At 43.6% G+C, this 27,727-nt stretch overlaps 1 protein-coding gene across 1 annotated transcript in view; it reads right to left on the minus strand.

Moving 5' to 3' along the window:
- The window catches only part of RAB2A (RAB2A, member RAS oncogene family), a 72,772-nt gene that overhangs the window by 36,871 nt on the left and 8,174 nt on the right, over nucleotides 1-27,727 (minus strand). The window contains exon 2 of the mRNA XM_001513411.6: nucleotides 6,892-6,963. Coding sequence (XP_001513461.2) covers nucleotides 6,892-6,963 — 72 coding nt within the window. The remainder of the gene's footprint in view (nucleotides 1-6,891; nucleotides 6,964-27,727) is intronic.

Consider the following 27,727-nt stretch of genomic DNA (forward strand, 5'->3'; position numbering starts at 1 on the left):
CAGCACAGGTTCTAAAAATCAACTGAGGCAGGACTGGGCAATTTTCATATGAAATCACTGAAATTTGTGTTCTTTTAGGGACAGCCATCACTTGCTCCCCCATTTTGAACGTCTCCGATGAAATTAGCCGAGGGAGCCAGAAATCTTAGTTCAGTGCTCTGCAGACTGTAAGCACATAATAAATATGACTGATTGATTGACTGACTGATGGTCAGAGGAAAACAGTCTTTGAAGTACAACCTGCTCACCCACAAGGGTGGGTCTGAAGAGGATATTTATCTTCCAGGAGTGGGCAATACATGTGACTCCTCCAGGCCTTGTCTCACAGACCAAAAGAACTTAGAAATTTGCCTTTGAAGCCGAAGACAGAAGCCTGCGAGCAAATGTTCACCCGGGCTGAGGAAGGGGATCATCATGGTCTATAAGAAGGGGTCCAAGCCAGGAGTTTGGGGAATGCTCCGCTTAGGGAGTAAGATATGGGTGGCAGCAACTGTCCCACCTTTCGACCAATGGGCACCTGCACCTCAGGGCACAGCAGAAATCCTGACTCTCATGACCTTATTTATTCAGTCATAACTGGAGAAGGGGATGGACAGTGGTGAGGGAGGCTAATTTTGGAGCAGTGAACATCTGTGAAGGTGACTCCTGAAAGGAATAGCACATATTATCAAGTCATTACTGAGTGCACTGTGCTGCAGAATACTCGGATCAGAGCCAGGGTGGGAAGAGGATACACATGGCCCTCAGGAGCCAGATGTCATCTTGGCAGACGAACGGCCTGCAGTTGTCTAGGGAAGGGCAAGCAGCCCAGTGCCAGGATTCTATCTCTCCTCTCACACCAGGAAATGGCTCCCGGCACTCATTTCCCCAACTGTGTTTTGCGGGGAGAAAACAAAGGTCATTTTTTTCCCAAGATACAGCATTTACTGCTGCCCTGCCTGCATGCTTAATTGCTACTGCATTACCAGAGCCCAGCTAATGTGCTTTGCTATCTGCTTCTCAATATGGAAGACCTTCACCTAACCAATATTTTAATCACTGAAAATGCCAATCACAAACATTTCCTATGTAAAATATGAAAATGTATTTCCTGGCATTTAAATGCTGAGTTTTTGCCTGTGATCAAGTAGCTATTCCTGGAGATTACTGGTCAGAGAGGACATGGCCAGACAGAGAAAAGAGTAATGAAAAAGTCTTCAGTGAGTCTGTTTTCGAAAGGGAAGGCACTTGGGGTCCTTCATCTGAATTTCTGACTCTGAAAGGTCACGCTAAATCTTTCATGAGTCTCGGCTGCAGCCTATACAGGGCAAACACTTGCCTTTCCACTGGAATGGCCTTGTTTTATCCAAGACATTCACATCTTCTTGGTCTGTTATCAGGATTCGAATCTCTAGACTGGAAGCTCGTTGTGGACAGGGAATGTGTCTGTTTACTGTTACACTGTAATAATAATAATGTTGGTATTTGTTAAGTGCTTACTATGTGCAGAGCACTGTTCTAAGCGCTGGGGGAGATACAGGGTAATCAGGTTGTCCCATGTGAGGTTCACAGTCTTAATCCCCATTTTAGAAATGAGATAACTGAGGCACCGAGAAGTTAAGTGACTTGCCCACAGTCACACAGCTGACAAGTGGCAGAGCCAGGATTCAAACCCATGACCTCTGACTCCCAAACCCGTGTTCTTTCCACTGAGCCACGCTACTCTCCTAAGCACTTAGTTTGGTGCTCTGCACACAGTAAGCTCTCAATAAATATGACTGAATGAATGCATGAATCTTCCTTAGTGCATCAGCAAGGCCATAGCCGAGGCAGGCTGATGGCTCATTCAGCTCAGTATTGGGGCTCCGACAGCAGCAACAGGATGTTTGACATTGTTAAGCCCGTTTATTGTTCTCCATAAAGTCATTACTTTATTAAAGTCATTTCCAAGAACTGAAGTCATTTGGAAAAATAAATATTTTACGGTATAAAGGTCTTGGTTTCTCTTTCGTAAAATTACTTTTGAATGTTGTACTTCTTCCTGAACTAGGATTAATTTGCCTCTAGACAGTAAGCCCTTTGTAGGCAGAGACTGAGTTTACCAATTCTGTTCTATCATACTCTTCCAACCACTTAGTACATTGCTTAGCACACAGTAAGCACTCAATAAATGCCAATGATTGGAGGAACAGTTTTATTTTTTAGGATTATAGATGTGTCATCTAACATCCATAACATTTACCTAGAAGAATTTATGACAAACTTCTTGTCCCTTTTTGAACCAGTTGCTATTTTCTGTCCACATAATACTTTTTTGATAAGAAATTCTACCTTCCTATCACCCGCTGGGTGAAGTAGTGGTTCTTGTTGTTTTTGTCTTATATATTGCCTTCAACTTGCATGGATATTCCCTATGCCTTGTGTTGGGGGATTTGGTGAACAGTATTTCAATAAATCTGTTTACCCTGTCGATAGCCTTCATGATTTTGTAAACCTCATCAGATCATCAGTCCTCTCTATAGGCTTAACTAGCTTAGGCTAGATCCATGCTCTGGAAGGCATCATCAGAAATACAAATTGCTATGTATTTCTTCATGTAAAACAAAAATCAACAGTATTTTGTGGAGTGCTCTCTGTGTGGAGAGCCCTGAACTAAGCCCCTGGGAGAGTGGAACAGAGCTAGTTGATAGGATTATTGCCCTTAAGCAGCATGGACTGGTGAAGCGAACACGGACCTGGGAGTCAGAAGGACCTGAGTTCTAATGCCGGCTCTGCCACGTTTCCTCAAGTCACTTTACTTCTCTGCGCCTCAGTTACCTCATCTGTAAAATGGGGATTACGACAGTGAGCCCCACGTGGGGCAGGGACTGTGACCAACTTGATTATCTTGTATCTACTCCGGCACTTAGAACAGTGCTTGACACACAGTAAGTGCTTAACAAATACCACCATTCAGGAGTTGACAATCTAGCAGGGGAGACAGACTCTAAAATGAATTCAGGTAGGGTTTCATCACTCTCCAGTGGAGTCGATAATCGGGGGTGCTAGCACTAGATGTGCTGTCCGTGAACACCTGAGCAGTTGCATAAGATCCATCCAGGACTCAGATCAAAGGATACTGATAGTCCTCATGTGGTGTGGCATCCACTTTTGGGGCATTACCAGGTGAGGAACATTGGTATGCAGCCAAATTAGCATCCTGGGACTCCTGCACATTGGCAGGTAGAAATAGGTGGGGAATGGAGAAATAAATGGTCCCATGGAGCCCCAGTGATCCCAAGCTTCTATCACACAATCTAAAGTTAGCAGCCAATTCTGTATTTGGGATATAACTGGTGGAAAAAAGGCTTGGCTGGCCTAAGATGCTGAGCTGTTATCTTAACCCATCTGTAACTTTTCTAATCTCAAAAAACCTTCTAGAGTCTCCTACCCCAAACCAGGGTGTCAAAAATCAAGCTAGCAGAATGAATAGCTTTCATCTGCACCACTGGTTGCTGTTCTTTTGGTGTCTCTCTACTATCCGACGTACTCAGTGCCACCAGAAAACACTTGGACCACACTGTGAGGTGATAACAGGATGAAAGAATTGAGGAACATTCTGACAACTCCCATCCGTGTTGTGCCATATCCAGTCGGTGTTGGGAGAAAGGGTTGTATACATGCACAGAGTGCTGAACCCACATATTCCATAACGAGATATTGTGTGTGAATGCAACACCCGTGCTACAGAACTGTGTGTTTTTGAGATCTGGAAAAATCATTCAAAGGTCACTGCTGTGATTTGCATTACAGTACTCGGCACCCAGTAAGTGCTCAGTAAACACCACTGACTGATTTGCACTTGGTCTTCAGTAACATCCACGTAGCAATGGTGTAGAAAACACATGATCAACCAATCAATGGTATTTATCGTCTACTCTGTGCAGAGCACTGTACGAGGCAAGTCAATTTGTCCGATGTTTTAATCTGGGAGTCACAGAATAAAACCTATTTCCCAGTCTTTTCCCCAAAGCAAAGCTCCCACACAGCTAGCTGCAGAGCTGCAGCATTTGGTGTCCAGCTTCCAGGAGACAGATCATCTGCCTGGTCCTGGCTGCCTTGAACCTCAGTGGCTTTAACAATCCCTTCTACACTTCAACTTTGGCATTTTCTGTTGTGATCCTTTCCGTTTTGTGCTACAAATTCTATCCCAAAGTTGATCTTCTCTGGGAATCCGGTTCAGCTGTGGACGCTGGGATCAACACAGCCCAGCAATCGGCTCCTGGGAGGAGTTCCTAAATCCATAAAAGTAGCCCTACATCATAATAATAATAATAATAATAATGTTGGTATTTGTTAAGCGCTTACTATGTGCCGAGCACTGTTCTAAGCGCTGGGGTAGACATAGGGGAATCGGGTTGTCCCACGTGGGGCTCACAGTCTTAATCCCCATTTTACAGTTGAGGGAACTGAGGCACAGAGAAGTTAAGTGACTTGCCCACAGTCACACAGCTGACAAGTGGCAGAGCTGGGATTCGAACTCATGAGCCCTGACTCCAAAGCCCGTGTTCTTTCCACTGAGCCACGCTGCTTCTCCATACATACAGCATGGCTACTTTCAGTCCTGATTTGAAGACATTCAGCTAAGTGCCCCTAACTTGGATCTCCCAAGGAAATCACCGCCGAGTCCAATGGTGACCCAGTCTGTGCCCAGGTTCATTTCCTTACCCCCGATGGCTGGTGAGCTTGAGGGGAATCTGAATTTAGTCAGAACCAGGGCTCTGTTTGTTGGCTTCCCAGCCCGTTGTGGGCAGGGATTTTATCTATTTGTTGCTGAATTGTACTTCCCAAGGACTTAGTACAGTGCTCTGAATCCAGCAAGCACTCAATAAATATGACTGAATGAATGAATAATAATAATGATAATGATGGTATTTGTTAAGTGCTTACTATGGGCCAAGCACTGTTCTAAGTACTGGATGAGTATTCAGTGGCTTTTGGGAGAATTTGGGTAGATGAATCAGTGCTTTTAACTGTCCTATGAACTCAGATGGATTTGTTTTTAATAATTGTTGACGTATCAGGTACTTCAAGAATTTGTTTTAAAAACTATCGCTCCCATTTACTCCCGCTGTTATGTCGGTCACTTTTTGTACTTCTATTCACATCCTTTGCCGTCCACTTTTACCAAGGCTTATTAAAAATTATTGCTATTTAATAAAATCTTTCTGCCTCATTTCCCATCCCAATCTTTTCAACTCCTGTACAGATTAATTTCATGTGTGTAAAATCTTGCTAGGTTTTAGTTTGGTCTTTTGGATTTATTTCCCACAGAAATGAGCACTGCAGTTTGTCAGCTCCCCATATCTTAAGGAGCACGAGAAGGACCAGACACATAAATGCCCCAACAGCCAGATGCTCAAGGCCATGTCTGCTCCTGGGAAAAATGTCAAAAGAATCCAATTGGTCATTGCCTGCTACTCGGCAGTTGTGGTAATTGCAAGCCCCTTTTCAATCTGACTGGAGAGAGATTGGCATCCAATGCTCCCTCAAAACCCAGGACGGTTGGCCTTGAAAACAGCCGATGGGCTCGTGGAGACAAGGTAGGATGCGGGCTTCCCCTCTGGTGCTGGAGTTTGCAGGATTCACAAATGATGTCTGGGGCTGCTATGGCTCTGAATTCGACTACAGGCAGGAGACCGGGAATGGGGAACTGAAATGCCTGCAATGCTCTTTATTCATGCCTCCCTCTGGAACTTGCAGTTACACAGTCCCAAAGACTGTGAAAGTAGCAATTCAATCGATCACTGGTATTTACCGAATACCTGAATGCAAAGCACCAAATCAAGCACTTGCAAGAGTACGCCAGGACCGAGACACACCTTCCTAGCTCTTGAAAAGCTCAAGTCTACTAAAGTACACGTCTGAACCAGAAACTGTGGCTCAACCAACAGTTTCTTTAGTAGTACTGGTAAAAGGAATATATTTACTGTTTACTGTAATGCAGAGCACTGAAGTAAGCATGGGGAAAGAAAACCGAGGGGGGAATTCGACATGGTTTCTTTTCCCTGGAAAAAATCAGTTGGGGATAATACCGTTCCCTGGTTTGATAAGACACACTCAGAGGAATGATACACAATCCAACTGGCTTTTAAGGGTTTAAGGCTGAGCTTGCCAATAGTCAATGATCGGTGCTTCATTAGCTGTGGGCTTGCCACTGCCGCCCTGCCCTGTCCAGCTTTAGAAAGAGTGGGTTATTGCACTTCACCATTAAGGCTTTCAAGTGGGAGAGCTGGAGTCAAGCTAAGCCTTCCTCCCCACTACTAGCCGATCTCTACAAAGTTGCTGTTCCCTTCAAACACCACACTGAGGGAGTCTCCAAGGCAAGAATCTGAGTGCCACCTCAGCCCACACAACCTACACAAATTGGTACCCGAGCTGGGAAACCAGCACTGAAACAGACTGAATAAAGCTATGCTGCAAATACCTTGAGTTAGCAGTTTCCCAGGTTTACAACTAGGCATCTTGCTAGTCCCCCACCCCCCACCTTTTTTCCCAGTGGAATATACTCTAGAACAAATCTAAAAAGTAGTCTTTTTTCAAGATAAGAAAAATGCACTTTCAGAATCACCTTAAGACAAATGAAAAGAATCTTATAAAAATATATTAAATATCTTTACATTTGCCAGAAACAAATATTTTTTACCCATTTTTCCTTTAGAATTCTTACTTGTCAGTACTCAGTTACATTAAACAACAGTGAAACAGAATAACAATCTCCTCTTTCAACCACCTACGCAATTTCAGCAATTGAGGAATTATAACTGATACCATGAATCATGCCATCTTCCCCCCACAAGCTTCACTAAAAAAACCCAAAAACCTTTTCCTCTCCTTTTGAGTCTCCTTATAAATAGGCCATGAAAAACTTACCAATAGTAAGGTCATGTACTGGTTGAAACCTCTTGTCTGTAAACTGTAGCAATAGGCATGATTTCCCAACACCTGAAAGAAAGCAAGAAACACAAGGGTTATATAAAACAAAATGTTTAAATGCGAAGAAGCTGTGGAAAAGAAGAACTGAAAGTGTGAGCAGACAGGAGAGGAACATTTTTTTTTAAGGATCACACCTTTTCATTTCTTTAAAAAAGGTCAAGGGGCTGCTTGCTGTTCTTCATATTTTATAATGCCATTCATTTAGATCACTATTTTGCTCTTTTGCACTTTGCTCCTTTCCAAGTGTTACACTTGGAAACAAGGTCTTAGTATAGTGCTCTACATACAGCAAGTACTCAGTAAATACAATTGGATATATTGTTGTACTGTGTTGCTTCCCCTATCAGCACAGGTGACACACACCCAAGCATATAGACAACTACTGCCTGTAGTCACCCGTGACACCATGGGCCAGCTGAAAAGGTTAGAGAGCACACTCTCCTTTTAGGTCTTTTTGGAAAGATCACTACTTCAAAAATGAACACACTGTAGACAGAGCAGATTGTTTGAACTCAGGGGGTGGGGCGGGGAGAGGTGAAGCTGGGGGGTGAGAGAAAGAGAAAGAGAGAGAGCGTCTGCCCCATTTTACTGTTCAGAATACTTTCTACTATACTTTTCCCTACTTCTCAGCGTGGCTCAGTGGAACTATGGGCAAGTCACTTAACTTCTCTGTGCCCCAGTTACCTTATCTGTAAAATGGGGATTAACTGTGAGCCTCATGTGGGACAACCTGATTACCCTGTATCTACCCCAGCTCTTAGAACAGTGCTCTGCACATAGTAAGCGCTTAATAAATACCAACATTATTATTCTCAGTAAGACACCTGATGGCACTCAGCAGCAGTAGGCTGAAAGAGTACCTGTAGATGGTACTATAATTTCACTAAAACTGAGTTAATTTGAAATTTAGACCACCCAAAGGAAGTAGCTGTGGAATTAATGGGGCTCACATGGGCGGCTCATTTTGTCTGCAGGAGAGTGGAGCACTTAAGCTTGATTCCTCAGATAAAGGACTTCTGAATGGCCAATTGGTTAGCTGTCCCTAGGGAAGGGGAGGTGGGAGAGCAATCAAAAGCTTACTTTGTTTTCTCTTTGGCTCTCTCCCTTCACACAAGCAAGGAGGGTCAGTCTGTGATGGACAGCAGGCAAACCGCATTCTTGAGGGCCTCTGGCTTCCCCTCTCCTTCAGGTTTGACCCCTGGGGCACCTTTGCAGCCTAATGGAGACTTGGACCTCCAAGGGAAATCTGGAAGGACCCAGGTCTCTCCAAGCTACCTCACCAGGCTCCCTGGTAGCACTTCCTGGTTCACTTGATGCAGTCTAAAAGCAGTTAATTTGGACTAACCAATCACATCCCTTTTACTGCAAACTTCAGTTTGTTGTTTCATTGGTTCTGCCACCCCATTTATGGTTGATTCAGCCTGGCTATTTGAATAGGAACTACTTTTAATGAACACATATGTAATAAAGAAAATTTTATTGTAGTAAAATTTGTATAGATTCTGCCTAGACTGTAAGCCCATTGTGGTCAGGGGACGTGTCTACCAACACAGAGAGGCAACGTGGCCTCGTGGAAAGAGCCCCAGCCTGGGAGTCACGGCACCTGGGTTCTAATCCCGGTTCTGCTACATGTCTGCTGTGTGACCCTGGGGAAGTCACAACCTCTCTGTGCCTTAGTTACTTCATCTGTAAAATGGGGATTAAAGCTGTGAGCCCCATGTGGGACATGGACTGTGTCCAACCTGATCACCCTGTACCTACCCAAGTGCTTATTATGGTGCCTGATGCATAGTAACTGTTTAACAAATACTAAAAAAAAACCACAAAAAAAAACAATAAAAAAAAACCCACCGTTATAATGTACTCTCCCAAGTTCTTAGCAGAGTGCTCCGCACACAGTAAGCACTCAATAAATACCAACGATTGACTGATTATAGACCCACAGCCCCATTTGTTTTGAGGATGGTCTAATTTTTTTCAGGACCCAGGCTTCTTGGCCCACACTGACTTGCATGATTAAACGAAATACTGATATTGTAACTACTCTGATGGGAAACCAGGAAGCACTTTTACAACATTATTTCAATTTCTCAAGGACTCTGCTCATTTGGCCAGACCTGTCTCTACCACTCTGAATTAGCTCTCAAGAGTGACAGAGCCACAAAGGAATTTCAATGCAGAGACAGTCAGCAATGGAAAAATGAATAAGCCCATCCTATTTATCCACATTTCCTTCCTGCTCAGCTCCCTAGCTCACTAGTCTTCTCTCTCCTCATGCCCAGTTAACTGTAGAAAACCTAGCCATTTTCTCTGAGGGTAAGCCTTCCAACAAGCTGAAAATTTGCAAATAAACTTGCCCAGCAAGGTGAGTCACTGAAGATATCGTTAACCCAGTTGGACTTCATTTACAAAACATCATTTCCAAATCCTGCTGTATTTTTGAGAACATTCCACACTGCTTAGCATTATGGAAGGCCATCATTCATTCAGCACAAAAAACATATGGTAGAGTAAGAGTAATAGCATCTATTAAGTGCTTACTTGGTGCAGAGCTCTGCACTAAGCACTGGGAAAGAATATACCTGTGGGAATTAGACACGCACCCTCTCTCTTGAAAGGCTCGCAATCGAGGAATACAGAAGGTCAGGGAGGACTGCAGAGAGACACATCAGGAACAAGGAGGGAGGGAAGGAGGGAATTCTGGAGGGGGAGGGAGGATGAGTGACAACTTCTCCAAACAAAAGAAGATAAAGACCACTTAAGGCAAATTCTCAAACACTAAACTGTAATGTAACCATACGAATCAACCACGAATGCAGGGGTCTAAACAAAATACACCGAGGTCACCTTAAACTTTCTTTAGCTTCCTTCCCTGCCCTCAAGGTAGGTTCAAGCTGTAGTAAAAGGGGTGGGGGGCGTCTAGTAACTCCACCTGGACAATGCTGAGCAATAGAAATCTGCAAAGTCAAGATTCAGATACAGAGATACTACAGGTGTCTTCAAGATCAAGAGTCCATACTTCCTTCACCCCTTGTGTGGGCCCCTGTCTTCTATGAATAGATATCAAAGACAGCCAAAGGAATGTAGAGGCCCAACTGGTACAAGGGCAGGAGAGAATGAACTGTGGCTGAGTCATCATTCACCTGCTAAATCCAAGGCCATGAGGAAACCATCTTTGAACTCCTTTGTACAAATCTAATGGCATTAATAAATATTCCCTTTCTTCACAAAAAAGAACAGATGCTATTTGTTCAATTCAGTGCATTTATTGATCATCTACTAGATTTCCGGAAGTGTATTAGGCATATGCTGTTATAGTCTCCCAAGCGCTTAGTACAGTGTTGTGCACACAGTAAGCACTTAATACGACTGAATGAAGGAATATGAGAGGACAATAAAATGAAAGCACAGTCCCTGCTCTCAAAGAGCCTAGTTTAATGCTTGATACTGAGAAAACAATTTGCTTGACCAGTCCTGTAGAAAATTAGAGCCCTATTCTATGATAGATGATAAATTTGACTCAATTTCTCCATTTTGGGTAAAATGCTACAAATCAAATGTGTTTTAATTACTAGAGAAACGAGGAGTCCAATTGGAGATGTGATATAGTACAATTTGGCTGAATTTGAAACACAAAAGCACTCTGAAGATTTTTCAATTGCTGAAGTCTATGGGTCTCAAGTGATCTGCTCTAAGCAGTCTGACCACCACATACTAAAACTAATAAACCATGATGACAACCATCGGCAGCTGACCAAATAAATGGCACATGCTTGTGTGCTTAAGCTAAAGGGAAGACTACAATCAACAATCTTGAAAGGATCAATGTTCAGATCAAGTAGCTAACTTTAGAAGATCCACTCCGACATAGTTCTCAGCTGCAGGCATGTATGGATCTTTCAATGTGTCAGTTTGACATGAACCTTTCTTTAAAAGCAGCATGGCTCAGCGGAAAGAGCACGGGCTTGGGAGTCAGAGGTCATGAGTTCGAATTCCGGATTGGCCACTTGTCAGCTGTGTGACTGTGGGCGAATCACTTCACTGGGCCTCAGTTACCTCATCTGTAAAATGGGGATTAACTGTGAGCCTCACGTGGGACAACCTGATTACCCTGTATCTACCCCAGCGCTTAGAACAGTGCTCGGCACATAGTAAGCGCTTAACAAATACCAACATTATTATTATTATTATTAAAAAAGCAAAATAAAAAAACAGAAACAAGATGCAGATATTAAATCTATTGCTGGATGAGTTTAAGGATTTTCAAAATCTGTAATGACTAATTCAAAAGAGCTGAGTTTATATTTGATAGATCTCTTTTGAACACCTTCAAGCAGACCATCAGAAGAAAATGTCTGAAGCTAATCTGGTTCTGCTCTACCCCAGATGGGAGGAATGAGAGAGCGGGAAAGTGAAAAAGAGATGGGCCTTGCACAGTTGTTTATTATTACTGTTATTATTATTATTATTGTCCGACTCAGGGGTTCAGGTCAGAACTCAGAAGCAGCATGGCCTAGGGGATAGAGCATAGGCCTGGGAATCAGAAGGACCTGGGTTCTAATCCCAGTTCTGTCGCCTGTCTGCTGCGAGACCTTGAGCATGTCACTTCTTCTCTGGGCCTCAGCCATCTCAAGACTGTGAGGCCCACGTTCATTCATTCATTCAGTTATATTTATTGAGAGCTTACTGTGTGCAGAGCACTGTACTAAGTGCTTGGAAAGTACAATTCAGCAACAAATAGAGACACTCCCTGCCCACACGGGCTCACAGTCTAGAAAGGGGGAGACAGACATCAGAACAAGTAAACAGGCATCATCATCAATTTAAAAATATGGAACGCTTCATGAATTTGCGTGTCACGGTACATGGACTGAGTCCAGCCTGATTAGCTTCTGTCTAACCCCGGTGCTTTGAGCAATGCTTGGCACACAGGAAATGCTTAACAAATACCATAAGAAAAAAAAATGAGCTGTGGACACATCGTGTGTGGGTTTGGAGATCCCGGTTCATTTGGGAGGGAGACCAACTCATCCCTTGGGAAAAGGGCATGGACTTGATTCACTCTGAAAGCACTAAACACCCCAGTAGTCAAAGACTGACCTGTCCAGACCTGAATCAAGAGATACGGGTAGAATGAAATCACTTTTAGGACTCCAGAGAAGGCAATAGAGTTCAGACTCAGCTGTGTTTTCAGCTCCTTGATGGCCTTTTCCCCCCATACAGATGTAAACATACACATAGTAAGCACTTAAATACCATAATAATAATAATGATAAAAATAATTATAACATCTAATGTATGCATTATAATCCTGTAAACTCTACAAGTTTTTTAGGGATACCGACTCCTCTAAGTATCTGATCTTAAATTGTGGCCTAAAAATCACAAGTCCTGTACTTTCCCCAGTCTGTTTCTCCACAGCAAGCATTTAGAGAAAGGGGACAGGGTGGGAGAACAGGCCTGATGGACCCAGATCTGAGGGGATTCTTCTAAGAAAGTCAGGGACTTGAAACCACGAAGGAGCAGGAGATGATCTGCCACTGTAACCACACAGTGCACTGCATCAGTTGACTAATAATGGCTATTCCAGGCACTCACTTGGGTTGGAAACAGTATTTATTAAGGGTCCGGTATGTATAAAGAACCATACCAGGTGCAGAAAGCAGAGGTGCCCCAAAACAGAAGTGGCAGTCCTTCCTTTTCAGTGAGATGAAGATCTATCGCTATGGTCCGGTATAGTTTAGATGCCCGGGTGCGACCCATACCTCCCAGTGAGGGCCAGTAATTAAAGAACTGGGGGTCACTGGGAAGATGGGAGAGACCAAGAACCATAAAGTGCTGCCCCGTCTGCCCCACCCCTGGTCAAACAGTAGTGGTGACGTGACCCGATCAAGACAATCAACAGAGTATAGTTCCACCATTTTGCCATAAGCCAATGAAGGACAAACCCGTTGTTTAAGTGAGAGCAAACTGCATTTTTTTCCCTGCAGAAGAAAAGCCTGTGAAGTTTAGGAAATAAGGGGGCACTTGCTCAGATACCAAATGCATTTATCTTTCTAGACTGGAAAGAATGCATGATATTTGGCATGTGGCCCTGTGAGGAAACTACTTTGAAATCCACACACATCCATGACCGGCCAACATTGTTCACTGCCCTCACTGCAGGTCCTGACCAGTTTTTTTGTGGCGTGGGATTGTCTAGCAATGAAGTCGCTTCTCATTTATCACCAAAGCAGCCAAAAAATGTGCACTTTTCAATCTTCCAAAATATATACATATAAAAAACTTAGAGGGAATCAGCAAGTCCCATTTTAACAAAGAGTAAACTTGAAAGATTAAAGTTCTTTCTCCACAATGTTAATTTGGTTTAAGACGAGCTTAATCTAAAAAATCAAAACAAGGGCTAAACCCCACTCGATTTCCCATACCAAGTTTAAAACCCTGGCAACCAAGATTGTGGGGGATTTGGAAGAGATGGGAGGGGAAATAGAGCCAGCAGGATTCCCGGCGACCCTCCCCTGGCCTCTTCCCATTCCGGTAGAAAGTGGAAGTGGAAATTGCTGCCGTCTGGGACCACGGTCAGGTGATGCAGCCCAGCCCGGAGTGAAGCGTGGAGTTCCCCTCCACCCGCTCAACCACAGACACCAATTCCTTGTCAGCAGCTCATAGGTCCACTGCAGGACATCGAAGGGCCGGGGAAGACGATCCAAACCTTCAAGTTCCTTTCTCCCCGATTTCCTTAGTCAAGCCCCAGGTGGGCCAGCAGAGCTCTCGCTCTTTCCTGAGCATAGGGACTGGACTTCCCCACGAGCTGAAGATCAGAGGCAGGAACTGAAGCAGGAGATTATGTACTCTACATTCCCGGCGTGCACAGATTGCAGCATTTCGGTGTCCAAGAACGATAATTATGTAAAGATAGGGTGGTCTCTTATGCTCGTTAGAACAGGAGTTTACAGTCAGGGGCTGGCCGGCCACTGTAACTTCAGCAACAAACCCTTCTATTTAAAGCAAAAGGAGTTTCCACCAGCTTTTATTAAAACTTTAAAGGATTAATTTCTAAACACATAGTAAGAATTAGGAAATCATGTACATAGACAGGATCTAAGAACTGAATTTATTGCAAATGTTGGAAATGACAGCCAGGAGGGTTTTATTGTAGAAATACTTTTTTGTGAAGATTTCACCAATGATTTCATCTAATACAGGTTTGGTTTTCTTTTTCTAAAAAGCTCAGTGTGGGGGAGTAACATGTCTACCAACTCTGCTATATTGTACTCTCCCAAGCCCTTAGTTTAGTACTCTGCACTCGGTAAGCTCTCAATACCACTGACTGATAGGAATATATATATATATATTTAAATGGTATTTGTTAAGCACTATGTGCCAGGCACTGAGTTAAGCGCTGGGATAGATCCAAGCTAATCAGATTGGACACAGTCCATGTCTCACATGGGGCTAACAGTCTTAACCCCCATTTTACAGATAAGGTAACTGAGGCACAAAAAATTTAAGTGACTTGCCCAAGGTCACACAGCAGACAAGTGGCAGAGCTGGGATGAGAACCTAGGTCCTTCTGACTCCAAGGCCCATGCTCTAGCCACTAGGATATGCTGCTTCTCTAGTGAGGATGATTAACCTTTCAATTAAGAAGCCAAGGCATTTCATTATTGAAATACTTTGTTACAATCAATCTTTGCTAAAATTAATATAATTTGATTGTTTCCGACGGTAAAACAAGATCAAGAAAGGCAGAAAACTCAACTGCGGGTTTTTGGGGTTTTTTTGCCATTTAACATTCTTTTTATTTGTGTCCTATGACCAAGTTCTGTGGGGTACAGTGAACCATTGTCATACAAAAGGCTAAACCGGATCACAGATAAAGTGAGAGTGCACTGACTCCTACAGGACAAATTTTAGGGTAAAAAGCCCTCTGAATAGTATTTCTAAAAAGCTGAAGAATTTTTCTATGGGTCCAATTTCAGAAGAAAAAAAACTAAACATTTTGCCAAATTGGAAATTAATTATATCAACTGTTTTTTCTAGGTATAGATAGAACTAAAAATCACATTTAAAAACTATGTACGGTGGGGACATTGGTATTAACTAGATTTTATAAAACCACATATACATTTATCCATAACCTAAAGGCTCTGCAACAGAGAGGTTGGGAGTTTATGAACACTAATTGAATGTGGACATTACTAGGGCCAAATGGGGGGGGGGGGGTGCCAGCAATGCAGAAGTAGTGCTATGCAGGCAACTTATTTTACTAAACATACAGGGCAGGTAGTAAAGCCTGGGCAGCACAGTGCCCTCTGCTATTTCTGACAACTTCTTGACATAACTGTAGCATAGCTTTATCTCTCTATTGCTCCTCTTACCGCTCCCGGCCACACACATCTCCTTTGAACCTTTTCCACCCTACCCCACTCCATACCCCACCCGGATGTTGAGAAGCAGCATGGCCTAGTGGAAAGAGCCGGGGCCCGGGAGTTGGAGGACCTGGGTTCTAATCCCAACTCTTCCATCTGCCTGTTGGGGGACCATGGGCATGTCACTTTTCTGCACCTCAGTTCCTTCCTCTGTAAAACAGGGATGAAATGCCTGTTCTCCCTCCCCTTTTGTCTGTAAGCTCCATATGGGGCAGGGACTTTGCCTGATCTGATTAGCTCAAATCTACTCCAGTGTCAGTGATTGGCACAGAGTAAGGGCTTAATATATACCATTATTATGATTATTATTACTATTACTCAAGTAGTGGAATTTTGGGGTTTTATTTTCTTCAATCTGTCACCAAATCCTGTCGGTTCTACCGTCACAGCATCATTAAAATCCACCCTTTCCTCCATCCAAACTGCTACTATGCTGATCGAACATTTTATCATACCACTCCTCGACTACAGATTCCATCAGCCCCCTCACTGACACTCCTGCCTCCTATCTTTCCTCATTTCAGTCCATACTTCACTCTACTGCCTGGATCATTTTTTTAAAAAAAATTAAAAAAAAATTCAATGCACATCTTCCCACTTAAGAACTTCCAGTGGTTGCCCATCCACCTCTGGATAAAACAGAAACTCCTTACCATTGGCTTTAAAGCACTCAATCAGCTCTCCCGCCTCTGGGACTTCCCACTACGAGCCAGACTGTACATTTCCCTCCTCTAATGTCAACCTACTCACTGTGCTTTAATCTCAACTACCTTACCATCAACCACTTGCCAGAATCCTCCCTCTTGTCCTGGAACTCCGTCCCCCTCCAAATCCAATAGACCACTATCCCCACCTTCAAAGCCTTATTAATAAAATCACATCTCTTCCAAGAGGCCTTCCCCATTCCCTCTCCATTCTGCATCAGCTATGCACTTAGATCTGCAACCTTTAAGCACTTGATAATCACCTCATCCTCAGCCCCAGAGCACTTATGTACATATTAGTAATTTATTTTAAATGCTGTCACCCCCCCCCGCCCCCCGCATCTAAACTGTAGCTACTGGTGGGCAGGGAATGGGTCTACCAATTCTTCTGTATTGTACTCTCCCATGCATTTAGCACAGTGCACTGCACACAGTAAGTGCCCAATAAATACCACCTATTGTTAGGTTGGTTAGTCTGACCACAAAGACCTGGCCAGGCCCAGCTGGCTATGTTGGTTAATGGTTTAGCTGCACATCAAAGTTCTGGATGAAAAAATCTTACCCATAGACCAAAATTCGTACATACAAGGGTCTTAAACACTTCATCCTCCTGCAGTAGTTACTGAGGGCCCATGGCCGCATAAAATTGCGGTAGAAGCTTGCTTTTTATTGGATGAGACAAACAGGCGAAGATTGAAACAACTAAAATAGGTACATGAACTCCACGGTAATTACAAAATTGAGGAGGTCAATTTTGTGCTAGCAAGGAGATGGTATAGGTTTCCTGGAAGCGAATTTGAGCATTAAAGGGTGGGAGGAGCAGAGAAGCAAGGAGGTTGTTGTTCCATACCTAAGGGCTACTCTGAACAAAGAAGGTGGGAGAGGAAGGACAGGCTGGATGGATGCAAGGAGCAAAAACCTTGCTGGAACGAAAAGTGCAGGCTGGGATGGAGTAGAAGGGGACTGGGGAAGGGAAAAAAAAAATCAAACTGGCCCTGCAATATAGTGTGAGTCATAACATTTTAATCATAAAAAGGCATCTGTGATTTTTTTCCATATTCTCGATGAAACACAGTCTTTTCTAACCATTTCCTGTTTCTCACACCCTGATTAAACCATATACAGTACCATCACAGACCTTTTAAAGCCATCTGATTGCTTCAGCCTAAGCACTGACTTAGCAAGCAATCCTTTTATTGGCTTCATGCCACCCACCTCAAAAGGGGCATGGCAATAAGATGGTAGGCTTCTACTCCAATTCAAAATAGTACCTTAAGTGCTAGTCTAAAGAAAATCATAGGGCAACTTGCAAGTACAGAGGAAGCATGAGGAAGTTGGCTTGTTTATTTCTTTTTGGAAGAACCTTGCTGTTAACTATTCAATAAGGCTGCAGTCTGCCTCAAACAACATATAGACTGAAAGCAGACTACTGAGAGACACCGTGGCAGACAAAACAACTTGGTCTGCAGCAATCAGGAGAGGAATTGCTCTCCTTGAGCAGAGCCTTCAGTGGGTTCGGGAGACTGACGAGTTTGGAAAGAGAAACTGATGCTGTAAACAACAAACTCATCAGCACAATGAGGGACAATTTTGACACGGAATGGCGGCATGGGTAGACCTTTTCAGTCACATCAGTGGATACGATCTCCTCAGTTTCAGAGAAGCAGTGTGGGCTAGTGGATAGAGTGTGTGCCTGGGGGTCTGAAGAGCTGGGTTCTGGTCCTGGCCCTGACACCCGTCTGCTGTGTGACCTTGGGCAAGTAACTTCTCTATGCCTCAGTTACCTTATCTGTAAAATGGGTATTTAGACTGTGAGCCCATGTGGGACACAGACTGTGTCCAACTTGAGTATTTGTATGTAGCCAGTGCTCAGTACAGTGCTTGGCACAGATTAAGTGCTTAACAAATACCATAAAATAAGAAGATCAAACCTGGTTTCTACAAATACCTTGGCCCTAATACACTGTTCTCCCTCCAACAACATTCAGTGTAGTATTTACTGAATGTGCAGAGGACCTAACTAAGTGCTTGAGAGGCTACATTAAAATTAGAAGACACGATCCCTGCCTTCGAGGAGCACACAGTCTAGCAGGGGAGAGAGACACGAAAATCAGTTATGGATGGGAGAAAGAATAGGGAATTTGTACGCGAGGCAGTGCTTAAATAACAGGGTATGCAAGTTACGTAAATAGATGTTGAAGTGGCACTTGAGGGACATAAACTGGAAGTAACAGAAAGACTCCTAGAGGAGAAGTTAAGAATTTAGAAGGGCTCTGAAGGTAGGGAGAGCTATGGTTGATGAGTGGAAAGGGAAAGACTTCCAAGAGGGGGAGGATGGGAGCATGAGGTCGGGGGTGGGACGGGCATGAATGACACACTCTGCATATGCTAGTTTGAGAGGACTGAAAAGGGTGGGCTGGGTTGTAGGGGGAGTCCTCCTGCCACCTTGAGGCTCAAAGAACAGGTAGTGGAAGAGTGGGTGTTTAGTATATGTTTCGCTGATAAGGAGACTGAGGCAAAGAGCAGTTGAGTGGCTTTCAGCAGTCTGGCAGTAGAGCCAGGATTGGAATCAGGGTCCTTTGACTCCTGGACCCAAGTCCTCTCAGAATGAGAACGAGATAGAGAGAGTATGTGTGTGGTGGGGAAGTATCTCTATCAATTCATTCAATCATATTTATTGAGCACTTACTGAGTGCAGAGAACTGTACTAAGCCCTTGGAAAGTACAATTCGGCAACAAATAAAGACAAACCCTAGCCAACAACGGGCTCACAGTCTAGAAGGGGGTAGAATCTGACACTCAATCTGACAGTGTGGACAACACCCTCCTCTGTGTGTGATTCTGCTAAACCCATCCCTAGTCCCCTGAACCAGCTGTCTCCTGATCAAGAGTTGATGAGTCCTGTAATGGGCCCTGCAAGTAGTTTCAGGTTTTGCCTGCTGAAAGATTGGTTGGGCAAGTACACGGTGGCGACTCTCAGGCAGTGGCCCATTGAGCTTCACACTATTTGAGTAGCACATTGTTTTTTATAGTGCAGATTTTTGACCCAAGGAGGTAAAGAAAGGCAAAATGAAGTCTTCTACGGTGGCTCATAATTCACCTCTGCCTCAAAGGTGGCACAAATCTCTAACAAGCAGCTTGAAAAGAGCAAACGACAAGAGTTAGAGGACCTGGATTCTAATCCCAGCTCTGCCACTTGCCTGCTGTTTGACCTTGAGTAAATTCAATAGTATTTACTGAATGCTTACTATGTGCAGAGCACTGTACTAAGCGCTTGGAATGTACAATTCGGCAACAGATAGAGACAATCGCTGCCCACTGACGGGCTTACAGTCTAATCGAGTAAATCACTTCATTTCTCTGTATCTCAATTACCACATCTGTAAAATGGGGATTCAATACCTGTTCTCCCTCCCCCATTGGATTGGGATTCCCGTGAAGGACAGGGACTGCATCCAACCTGATCTTCTTGGACTTACTCCAGCACTTAGTGTAGTGCTTGGCACACAGTAACTGCTTAACAAATATCATAAATAAATATAACCTAAAATGGGAGAAGAGTGAGTAAGGAAGGGGGGGGGGGCGGGTAGGGAGAGAGAGAGAGAGTGACTGTTAGTTGAGTGACTTCGAGCTGATGATCAGGGAGGATTTCTGATTGATCAAAAAAATAATGGGTAATTGTTTCAATATTTCTGAGAAGTGAGCAGATGTACAGAATGACATTTTAGAAAAGCAACCTGGGCAGCTGAGTGAAGTACATATTGGAGATGGTGGATACTGTTATTGGTAAAGGGGATGCAGGGGTCAAGCCAGGATACAAGCATCGGGCTGGCATGGTGGCCATTTAGATGGAGAATTGGATCCTGGAAAAACTGGGGGAAAGGTTGACAAGATTTGGCACAGATTGAATATAGGCATTGAGAGGGAGAAGTCCAAATCAATCAGTGGTATTTACTGAGCACTTGCTGTGTGCTGAAGACTGTAGTAAGTGACTGGGAGAATACAATAATGTAACTAGACCCAATCCCCCACCTCAAGGAGTTTACAACCTAGTGGAAGATGATGCCAAGTTTGCAGGCTTCACAGATGGGAAGGATGGTGGTGATGTGATGGATTCCTACCCAAAATCATTTCAATCTTGGGATTGTAACTGCAATTTTATGGCATTTCTGGTTTTTGATACGTTTAAAGAGTGGAAGAGAGAGACTCGCAAACTCATTCTTGAAGTTGTCTAAATTTTAATTTTGACATGTAAGTAAATCAAAAGAAAGCCCTCAACATACCTAGTTTCTATGCATCCTTACTAAAAGGAATGAATTAATTGGGGTTCCCAAAACTTAAGACTTGAGAGTCTTTAAAGATAGTGTAGAACAGAGGTTTTATTTATGTATTCCAATTCAGAAGTAATCCACAATAAAAGATGCCAAAGGTACAGCCAAGCTGATAAAGTCAATGCTTTTGATAGTGGGGCTCCAGGAATTCACTCTTCCATGACACAGGCAGGGCACGCCTTGATAAGAAGTGCTCTGACTCAACCTCAAGAATAAACGTGAATGGGGGTAAGGAGGCCTTGGCCCAAGCATAATCCCTGAGTTGCTCACTCTCTGCAGGGCTCAGCTACCAAGTGGGCAGGCCCTCATCCAGTTCCCCACTTGACTGGGATGTGGAGATCCAGGAAGGCAGGCTGAGTCCTCGGCTGGGAGAAGCACTGTGCCTCCATATCGCCTGTCTCACCACCGACCCCCAGTCCACTTCCCGCCTCTGGCCTGGAACGCCCTCCCTCCTCTAATCCGACAACCACTCTCTCCCACTTCAGAGCCTTGTTGCAGGCACATCTCCTCCAAGAGGCCTTCCCAGACTAAGCCCCACTTTTCCTCATCTCCCACTCCCTTCTGCGTCTCCCTGACCTGCTCCCTTTGCTCTTCCCCCCGTCCCAGCCCCAAAGCACTTATGTCCATATCTGTAATTTTCCTTATTTATATTGATGTCTGTCTCCCTGTCTCTAGACTGTGAGTTCGCTGAGGGCAGGGAATGTCACTGTTTATTGTTGTACTGTACTTTCCCAAGCACTTAGTAAAGTGCTCTGCACAGAGTAAGTGCTCAATAAATACGACTGAATGAATGAAAGAATGAGAGATGGGTGTCCAGCAGCCCCTCGGTGGAAAAGCCCCATTGGCAGTATGGAGTCACAGCAGGGACTCAGGAGAGTAGGATGTGAGTAGCCTCCAATGCCAAAAGACATTGCCATTGTCTTGTGGAAGCAGCAGTCTCTCTGCTAGATGCTATCAAAGCTCCTTGTGCAGAGGGAATGTTTTCTGTTTTCTGTGGTACTTATAGATTGATTCCCAAAACATTTAGGATGGTGAATTGACACTCAGAAAGCATCATTACTACTAATAATAATAATTACGGTATTTGTTAAGCATTTACTATGCAGTGAGCGTTGTTCTAAGCGCTGGGGTAGATACAGGGTAATCAGATTGGCCCATGTGGGGCTCACATTTTTTAATCCCCATTTTTACAGCTGAGGTAACTGAGGCACAGAGAAGTTAAGTGACTTGCCCAAGTTCACACAGCAGACACGTGGCAGAGCCGGTATTAGAACCCACGACCTCTGACTCCCAAGTCCATGCTCTTTCCACTGAGCCACACTGCTTCTCCCATAGTACCACTACTATTATTAGCCTTTCTGCAGACTCAGCAGAGCCCTTGGGCCCCAGACTTTTGCCTTTCTCCACCCTCCGGGGTTCTGCTCTTTCTCCCATTCCCGCAGTTTCTCTGGGTTTTAGCCATCTCTCCCAAGATTGTGGCCCCACCTTGCCCTGTGGCTCTGGTTCTTTCTCTCTCTGCTCCCCACACCTGGGGCATCGTCATCAGTGGTATTTATTAAGGACTTACTGTGTGCAGAGCACTGTACTAACCGAAGTTGGAAGACATACTCCCTGGCTTGAGGATGGGACTATTACTTATACGATTATTCTCTGGGGGGGCTTGATTTTGATGAACCACATTATATTGTAATCTTCCATGAATTGAGGGGAAGCGCTTAGTACACTGCTAAGCCCTTAGGACAGTGCTCTGCACACAGTAAGCACTCAATAAATACGACTGAATGAACTGAATTTTTCTTCCTCTGTGAATTATCTTCACACAGTAAGCACTCAATAAATACGACTGAATGAATTGAATTTTTCTTTCTCTGTGAATTATCTTTCCATCTCAGATCCTAAGCAACTCCTACTGCCTTTAGAGAACACCTTTCTCAAAAAGGAATTTACCAAGATCAAGTACAGCTTGGCACCTAAGACTAAGAAACACGGACACATCCACCCACACTTGTCCTTCAACCTTTGTAGTCAACAATGCTGATTTTATAATACTCCATTCAAGATAACTCTGGACATCACTATAACCTTCGATCAATCCAGCAGTTTTTATAAACTGTGCAATATGGGATGAGATGAAGATTCATGAATAGTCTCACTAAGGGGCAACGCTTCCTTCCACCAAAACGTGAAAAAGTAAATTAAGCATCAGCCCATGAGTAATATTCTTAAAAGAGGGTGTAGTGACCATCTTTCCAGCAACTTTTCCCTTCCTGCCCTTCAGGAAGCGTCTCCCTCTGTCAACTAATCGATAGTATTTATGGAGGGTCTAATGTGGACTAGGCACATGGTCTCTGGATCTGACAGTCTTGTGGGACTTGCAGACACTAAAATAATTCACAAAATAATTGTCAATTTGTTTCTTCCAAATCTCATCCAATAGGAAATATTGACAATGAAGACCCAGTAATAATAATAATATAATAATAAGTGTGGTATTTGTTACATGGTTACTATGTACCGGGCACTGAACTAAGCACTGGGGTAGATACAAGATCACTGAATTGGATACAGTCCCTATCCCACATAGGGCTCACAGTCTTACCCCCATTTTACAGATGAGGGAAGTGAGGTACAAAGTTAAGTGATTTGCCCAAGGTCACAAAGCATACAAGTGGGGGGAGCTGGGATTAGAACCCTGATCCTTCTGACTCCCAGGCCCGTGCTCCATCCACTAGGCAATGCCGCTTCTCCAATAGGTATTTCATCCCTGTTAAACAGGTGAGGTAACTGAGGTACATAGAAGTTAAGTGCCTTGTCCAATGTCACACAAAAGACAAGTGGCGGGACCAGGATCAGAACCCAGGTCCTCCTGACTCCCGGGCCCACGCTCTATACACTAGGCCATGCTGCTTCTCCGATATGGGGAGGTGGGAGGGGAGAGGAGAAAGTGAAGGGTTCCTAGACCGCATGCTGGCTATTCTCCTGCCTTCTCTACTCACTGCATGGCTTAACATCGGCACCAAACAGGGAGCAGGGTGGATACTGGAGTGGGCGGCCGCTTCTTCACTCATTCATTCATTCAATCAATCACATTTATTGAGCGCTTACGTCGTGCAGAGCACTGTACTAAGCCATCGATCTTCTGCCTGTTGAATTCCTTATCAAGAGTCTGGTAAATTATACAGCCCTCGAGGGCAAGAAGCATTTCTAAATAGCACTTTGAAACCCCAAAGTACCTAGTGCCTCTCTTGCAGAAGATAGTCCAATAATGCTTGTGGCTAAAAGTGAGGGAAATTTTATCCCAGGCCCCCCATCCTCACTTGGTATCGTTGCCACCTGGCCGGTAGGGCATGAACATACGCAGGGCTAACCACTTACACTCACAAGCCTGTCGCAATGAAATGAATCATGCAAAAGAGGAAGGCCTTGAGAGAAGTTAAGTTTCATCTATGAGAAATCAGGCAAGTACGAGTCTATAGTGACTCACCGATTTTAGCTCTGTAGCTCCTGCTCGCTGTCAAAGGATGAATTGTTATGATACTTGTAAGTGTGTGAAGAGGAGGTGAAAATTTGGCAGGCTGGAAAACTGTGGGGGCTCGATGCCTTTTTGTAGCCCATTTGCAAAGATGAAGTCACATGCCAGGTGGTCCGGAGACTTTGAATCCCAATGGATTAAATCAAAGAATCACAGAATCACGGCGCTAGAAAGGATCTCGAGACCATCTGGTCCAGCCCCCTGCCTCTAGGCAGATGACTGTCTGTTCTTTTCTTCAAGATCTCTAGAGAGGGAGAACTCCATCATCTCTCTTGGCAATTTCTTAAGCTATTCTATTACCCTGCCAGCTCGAGTACTTCTAATGGCCAACAAAAATCTCTCTGGCTATAATTTAAGCCCAACACCTCTTGTTCAATCCTCAGTGGGCAAGAGGATCCTTCCACCTTAAAAATCCTTCAAGCACTAAAAGGCAATTTGTAACAGCAGACTCAAACAATGTCAGGTTCTCCTTTGTCAACACTTCATGGCATTGCCCTGTTGCTCTATAATCTTTTTCAGGTTCATGACCAGCACTGGACACAGTACTCGACTATGGATCTGACCAATCTAAAGTCTTAGCAGAGGGATGGCTTCCTGATTCTCTCAGGGTAGATGCCTGTTGATAAGTGGCTGTATCATATGGGTGCGATATTAGAAAAATTACAAGTTGCCATCTCAACCTTCTGGTCAACTATGAACCCCGCCGCCCCCTTCAATTCCTTGCAAGTCCTTTTCTGCTGTGCTGAGTCTAGGTAAGTTTATATATGAGTTGCTTTCTAATGAGCTGCCTTGCATTTGTCTATTAATTTTCTTCATCCTTTTATAAGACTTTTCTCTTATTTTCCAAGTCATTAATTAAAAAAAATAAACAAACCCAAACTAGTTGTGAGACTAGATCACAACTAATCTTTGTGGAACATCACTCAATACCATTATCACCAACACAATTACTAAGCATATTATTATTTAGCATGCATCATACTAGGCCTTGGATGAAAATACAATGAAGATTAACCGAGAGACCCTCTCCTTTAGACAGTTCACTACCTAAAACTGGGAGACGACACCCTTGAAAAGTCTAATTCTGAAAAGTTAATGAAGTCCACAATACCTGGTAACAGTGAACATACTACACCATCTCAGATCACATATCTCTCAATGGTCTCAGAGAAAGGAATATTTTTGTGCCAGCTCTAAGACCTTGAAATTTCCAACCCCAAATTACCAGAATCAGACCAGAACTTCAATTACATAGGTATTATGTGAGCAGGGTGGGGGTGGCCCAAGCCGCAGGGAAGGGAACAAGCCACAGTAAAATTGGGATTTCCATCAGCACTTAGAACAGTGCTTGGCACATAGTAAGCGCTTAACAAATACCATTATTATTATTATTAAATGGAAAGCCACCTGTTAGACAAGAAGATGCCTTAAATAAGCGCATGCACATTAAGTGTTCAAGTAAGCAAATGCTTATTACATTCAAGGGAAATATGTGACGATTCTAAGAAGGATACTTTAAAAGTTGATTTGAGAACACTGAAAGAGCGCTGTTCCAGAACCAGAGATATGTACCTGGCCATTTTCTCATACTGCTTCAGCTTTATAAGTGCTCTGTGTAGGAGAATTAAAGTTCTTCTTAACCCCAGAGAATCAGTAGGAGGCTGCCTATGCAAACACTCAATTATTGAGAACAATTAGGAACAAGATCAGCATAGAAAGGTAGAAAAGCACATCTCCCCCAGGAGGCCTTCACTGACTAAGTTCTCCTTTCCTCTTCCTCCACTCCCTTCTGCATCACCCTGACTTTCTCCCTTCATTCATCACCCCCCTCCCAGCCCCATAACACTGATGTAATTTATTTATTTATATTAATGTCTGCACTCAAATACGACTGAATAAATGAAAGAATTCCGGATAACGGAATTATTGTGGTTTATGCTATGCGCTGCCTGGGTGCCAAGCACTGGGATAGATACAGAAACTTCAGGTCCCACATGGGGCTCACAGTCTAGGCTAACTGTGGGCAGGGAATGTGTCTACCAAATCTGTTATACTGTACTCTCCCAAGTGCTTACTACAGTGCACTGCACACAGTAAGTGCTCTACAAATATGATTCAGTAGGAGGGGGAACAGGTACTGAATCCCCATTTTGCAGATAGGGGAAATGAAGCACAGAGAAGTTCAGGGACTTACCCAAGGTCATGCAGCAGGCAAGGGGCTGAGTTGTTGTTCTCAAAACTTAGTTACATGGGTTGTAACATTTGTAATGAAAAACATCAAACACAAAATTAAAGGATCGAAAAAAGGACCAAAAATCAAAGGACTTAGACATTACAGCACATTGAGCACTTTCCCTCTAAATAAGCTATATGTGGTTGGTCTTCACTGAGCTCTATGATAAAATAAGCTCAGTTCTCCTGTAACGTTGGGGTTATTTTCTTGAAGAAAATACACACAACTTGGCCGATGCCATGCACATGAGCGAAGCTTTTCTTCCTACACTGCACTGCGTACTATACAGATATCACACTTCTAGAAGAAGGTTCTCTAATCCCCTAAACATACTTTATCCAAAGCATGTAGTGAAATAATAGTCTTTGATAATTGTGGAATTTATTAAGCGCTAATATGTGCTATACTACGTACTGGGGTAGATACAATATAAGCAGATCAGACAGAGTCTATGTCCCACACGGAGCTCACAGTCTGTGCAGGAGAGAGAACAGGTACTTCATTCTCCTTCTTACAGATGAGGAAACTAAGGCACAGAGAAGTTAAGTAACTTGCCCATGATCACACAGCAAGGAAGTGACACAGCCAAGATTAGAACGCAGGTCTCCTGACTCCCAGTCCATGTGCTTTCCATAGGCTGTGCTGTCTCGCATGGAAACGTTCTTTATGGACGGAATGAGAGAACAGAAACTCATCCCTTCCTTTTCATTTTCACTATTTGTCACACTGCTTACATACTCTGTGTTTCCATGCCTTCGACACCTGGACCATGGAGAAGCAGAGTGCCCTGGTGGAGAGAGCATGGACTTGAGAGTCAGAAGGACTGGAGTTCTAATCCTGGCTCTGCCACATGTCTTTTGTATGTTCTTGGACAAGTCACTTCCCTTCTCTGTGCCTCAATTGCCTCATCTGTAAAATGGAGATTAAGACTGAGTCCCATTGTGGAACTGTGTCCATTCTATTTTGTATCTATCCGAGCACTTAGTACAATGCCTGGCACATAGTAAGCACTTAAATGCCATTAAAAAAAATAAAAAGTAGTACATAAAGCGTGTATCTCCAGAAAAGGTCTAGGTAACTCGATATGGAATCTGTAATTGTGAGTTTTTTGTGGAATTATATTTAGATGTTATTAAGTGATGCTATCAGATTAAAAACACGGGAAGGAGAGTAGAAAGGAGCAGAGATTGGAAGATGTGACGAAAGCAGGTCCATTCTGACAGCTCGCTCTAATATGAGTTCCACTTGGAGGTTCAACTCCAAGAAGCAGAGGGAGATTCAGCAGTGTCCTGGCCTAGGTGGTTAAGGAGAGAAAACACTATCCTCCTCACGCTTTAGCAGCCACTTTAGTAAATTTGGAAACTGAATTCTGAATTGAATTATATTCAGCTCTCCGCATTCAAAGACGAGAGGGAAATAATGAAACACTTTTTATGCTCTGCTTATCTGATTCGTTTACCGACACTATAATGAAGCAACTTCAGACTACATTTTCCCCAAACCCCGGTCCCCAGGAAGATTACTATATTACTTGGAAATCA

The sequence above is a fragment of the Ornithorhynchus anatinus genome, chromosome 7 (assembly GCF_004115215.2).
Source record: "Ornithorhynchus anatinus isolate Pmale09 chromosome 7, mOrnAna1.pri.v4, whole genome shotgun sequence".
Classification (NCBI taxonomy): Eukaryota; Metazoa; Chordata; class Mammalia; order Monotremata; family Ornithorhynchidae; genus Ornithorhynchus; species Ornithorhynchus anatinus.